The sequence below is a fragment of the Oratosquilla oratoria genome, chromosome 17 (assembly GCF_046742065.1).
Source record: "Oratosquilla oratoria isolate Oo_2021 chromosome 17, ASM4674206v1, whole genome shotgun sequence".
In the NCBI taxonomy this organism is placed as follows: domain Eukaryota; kingdom Metazoa; phylum Arthropoda; class Malacostraca; order Stomatopoda; family Squillidae; genus Oratosquilla; species Oratosquilla oratoria.
The window spans coordinates 62,670,962-62,673,461 of NC_134793.1; the positions used below are offsets into that span (position 1 = coordinate 62,670,962).

The 2,500-nt window shown below is 38.9% G+C and overlaps 2 protein-coding genes across 2 annotated transcripts; one reads left to right on the forward strand and one right to left on the reverse strand.

Annotated features, from left to right (window-relative positions):
- Positions 1 to 583: 583 nt before the first annotated feature.
- Positions 584 to 1,186, reverse strand: LOC143034318 (uncharacterized). The gene has a single exon (XM_076200250.1). It carries the CDS (start codon positions 1,184 to 1,186, stop codon positions 584 to 586), a length of 603 nt encoding a protein of 200 aa, XP_076056365.1.
- Positions 1,187 to 1,198: 12 nt separating this feature from the next.
- LOC143034319 (uncharacterized) lies at positions 1,199 to 2,221 on the forward strand. Its single transcript, XM_076200251.1, has 2 exons — positions 1,199 to 1,210; positions 1,472 to 2,221. Exons 1-2 carry the CDS (start codon positions 1,199 to 1,201, stop codon positions 1,970 to 1,972), a joined length of 513 nt encoding a protein of 170 aa, XP_076056366.1. The 3' UTR covers positions 1,973 to 2,221.
- The last annotated feature ends 279 nt before the right edge of the window (positions 2,222 to 2,500 follow it).

The window sequence follows — 2,500 nt, forward strand, 5'->3', positions numbered from 1 at the left end:
GTGGTCTGCACAGACCATTTGCTAGGTCTGTGCAAAATCAACTGTAGCTTGATATTATGTCTGCGCAGACATCTCTGTGAGTGTGTAGGCGAGTTCCCGCCATTTCCTCAGATTTCAGTTGTAGCGCTACTGTAAACAACTGGCAGTGATGTCTGACTTTCGTAATCACTCAAAGGAATTTATCATGGACTTCATTGATATATATCGAAGTGAACCGTCAATATGGAGAATTAAAAGCAAAGAAAAAGGCAGCTGCATATGAAAGGCTTGCTAAAAAGCTGAGAGAAGTGGAGCCAGAGGCAGACAGAGAAACAGTAGTTAAAAAGATAAATAACATCCGCAGTACATACAGAAGGGAACTGAAGAAAGTAGTGTCCTCCAAGAAATCTGGATGTGGTGCGGAAGATGTGTAAACATCTCGTCTGTGGTACTTTAACCTTCTGCAGTTTCTGTCAGACCAAGAATTACTAAGTCATTCTGTATCTACTCTAGATGACTCTCCAATACAGGTGAATAAAACACTTTTATATTTCATGTCATTATATATTTATATACACTATTTGTCTGCACTCACTATATGATTCTACCACGAAAGTTTGCCTTCATTGTTAAAGTATTGTAGGTACATTTCACGAACTTGCTTGGCATCCTGGGCAGGATGTCTGTTATGTCCTATATTCAGTGAAACCAAGTTACTTGAATCTGTACCACTCTCAGTGTCTTCTACATCAAAGCACTCTGATTGTGTGTAATGACCAGAGGAAGTTATACGTAAAAAATTGTACAAAATACAGCAAGCCATTACAAGACTGTTTATGTTCTGAAGTCCTAAATTTATTTTTGTGTGAAATATCCTAAATCTGGCAGCCAAAATACCAAATACATTCTCAATTACTCTACGAGCTCTAGACAGACGATAATTAAACACTCTGCGCTCATCTGTTAAGTCTTTTTGACTAAAGGGTTTAAGAAAATCTTTTCTCATAGCGAAAGCTTCGTCACCAAGAAATACATAGGGTAGCACTTTCTCACTATTATGCACTTTCTCTGCAACAGGTACACACAAGAGACCACCAACAAGTTTATCATAAAATTTAGTGTTGTCCAAGACTCCACCATCTGAGATTCTACCATTTGTACCAAAGTCACACATGATAAACTCATAATTAGCATTTGCTATTCCCATCAACACCAAACTATGGTAGCCTTTGTAATTGTAATAAAATGAGCCACTATCTGGTGGTGGAATGATCTGGACGTGTTTCCCATCCACTGCTCCTAAACAGTGAGGAAAATGCCATTTGTCTTCAAATCCCTTTGCAACACCTCTCCATTCTTCTTCCGACGTGGGAAACTGAAACAATAAGAAAAAAACTACTAAATACGCTGATATTGCATTAGGCCAGTACTGGCCAACCCCACACTTGTCCTGTACTAAGTTACTGACGATAATTTCATTACTTGTTCACAGGAAGTGGAAATCAGTGAATGTGAGGCTGACAGTCGACCCGAGACACCCAAGACATCACTGGAAGCTAGTACCAGCTGTCAAACCAATGAATCAACATTAGTCTCCAACTGTACAGAATCTGGTGTATTAACCAAAAGCAAGAAGCCTCAACGAAAGCGCAAAGTGGATCAGACTGATGCTGTTTTGTCATTGATCGGAGAACATTTTAAATCATCCCGTCCAGAAGATGATTTTGATATTATGGGGAAGAACTTTGCTACAACACTTAGACATGTTGCAAAAGATCAGCGATTATATGCAGTGAAACTCATGAATGATGTACTGTTTGAGGCTCAACTTGGCAACTTGAATAGGCACTGGACATTATCCAAGCCTAATAAACAGTTGGAAGGTGCATTTCCCCAGCCTGAATACCTCCCTCAAAACTCGTCACTCACAACAGACGTGATGTCTCAGTCACTGTCTGCTAGTGAATATTTCAGTTCCTTTTATCCAATGTAGTTTTAAGACTGTCAATCATGTTTTTTGACCTGACAAGCTCGATGCAAAAGCCTAGTTTAAGTTTCCTATTTTCATATGGTTTTTCAGTTGACAGGTTCACGAAAAAGTAAAACTACAATGGCGCATATTCTTTGTTTACACTGCATTCCACTGGTTTCGCATTTTTGGCAACTTCAATAAAGTACTTACCTTCATAAAGTTTTTATATAATGCCCTGTAGATTGCTTGACATGTTTTTGGTATTACAGCACTTAAGGCTTGGGGGTAAATTATTGTTGAAAACTTCATATCTTCATAGCTTCTTCCTGTTGCTAAAAACCTGAGAGTTGCAGTTAAGCGCTCATTGGGACTAATGGCTTTTCTCATACAGGTATCTTGCTTCTCTATGAAAGGTGTAACTAGTGACAGGAGGTTCCGATACATTTCTTCATCCATACGTAGATAGTTAAACCAGTCATTCGACTCCAGCCGTAGTTCTGATAGCAGATTTATATGTGAAAACTGATCCCTCTGTAAAAGCCATTGTTT

Excerpts from the sequence above, each read along its gene's own strand:
- LOC143034318 (XM_076200250.1), bottom strand. The coding sequence starts at position 1,186 with ATGGGAATAGCAAATGCTAATTATGAGTTTATCATGTGTGACTTTGGT.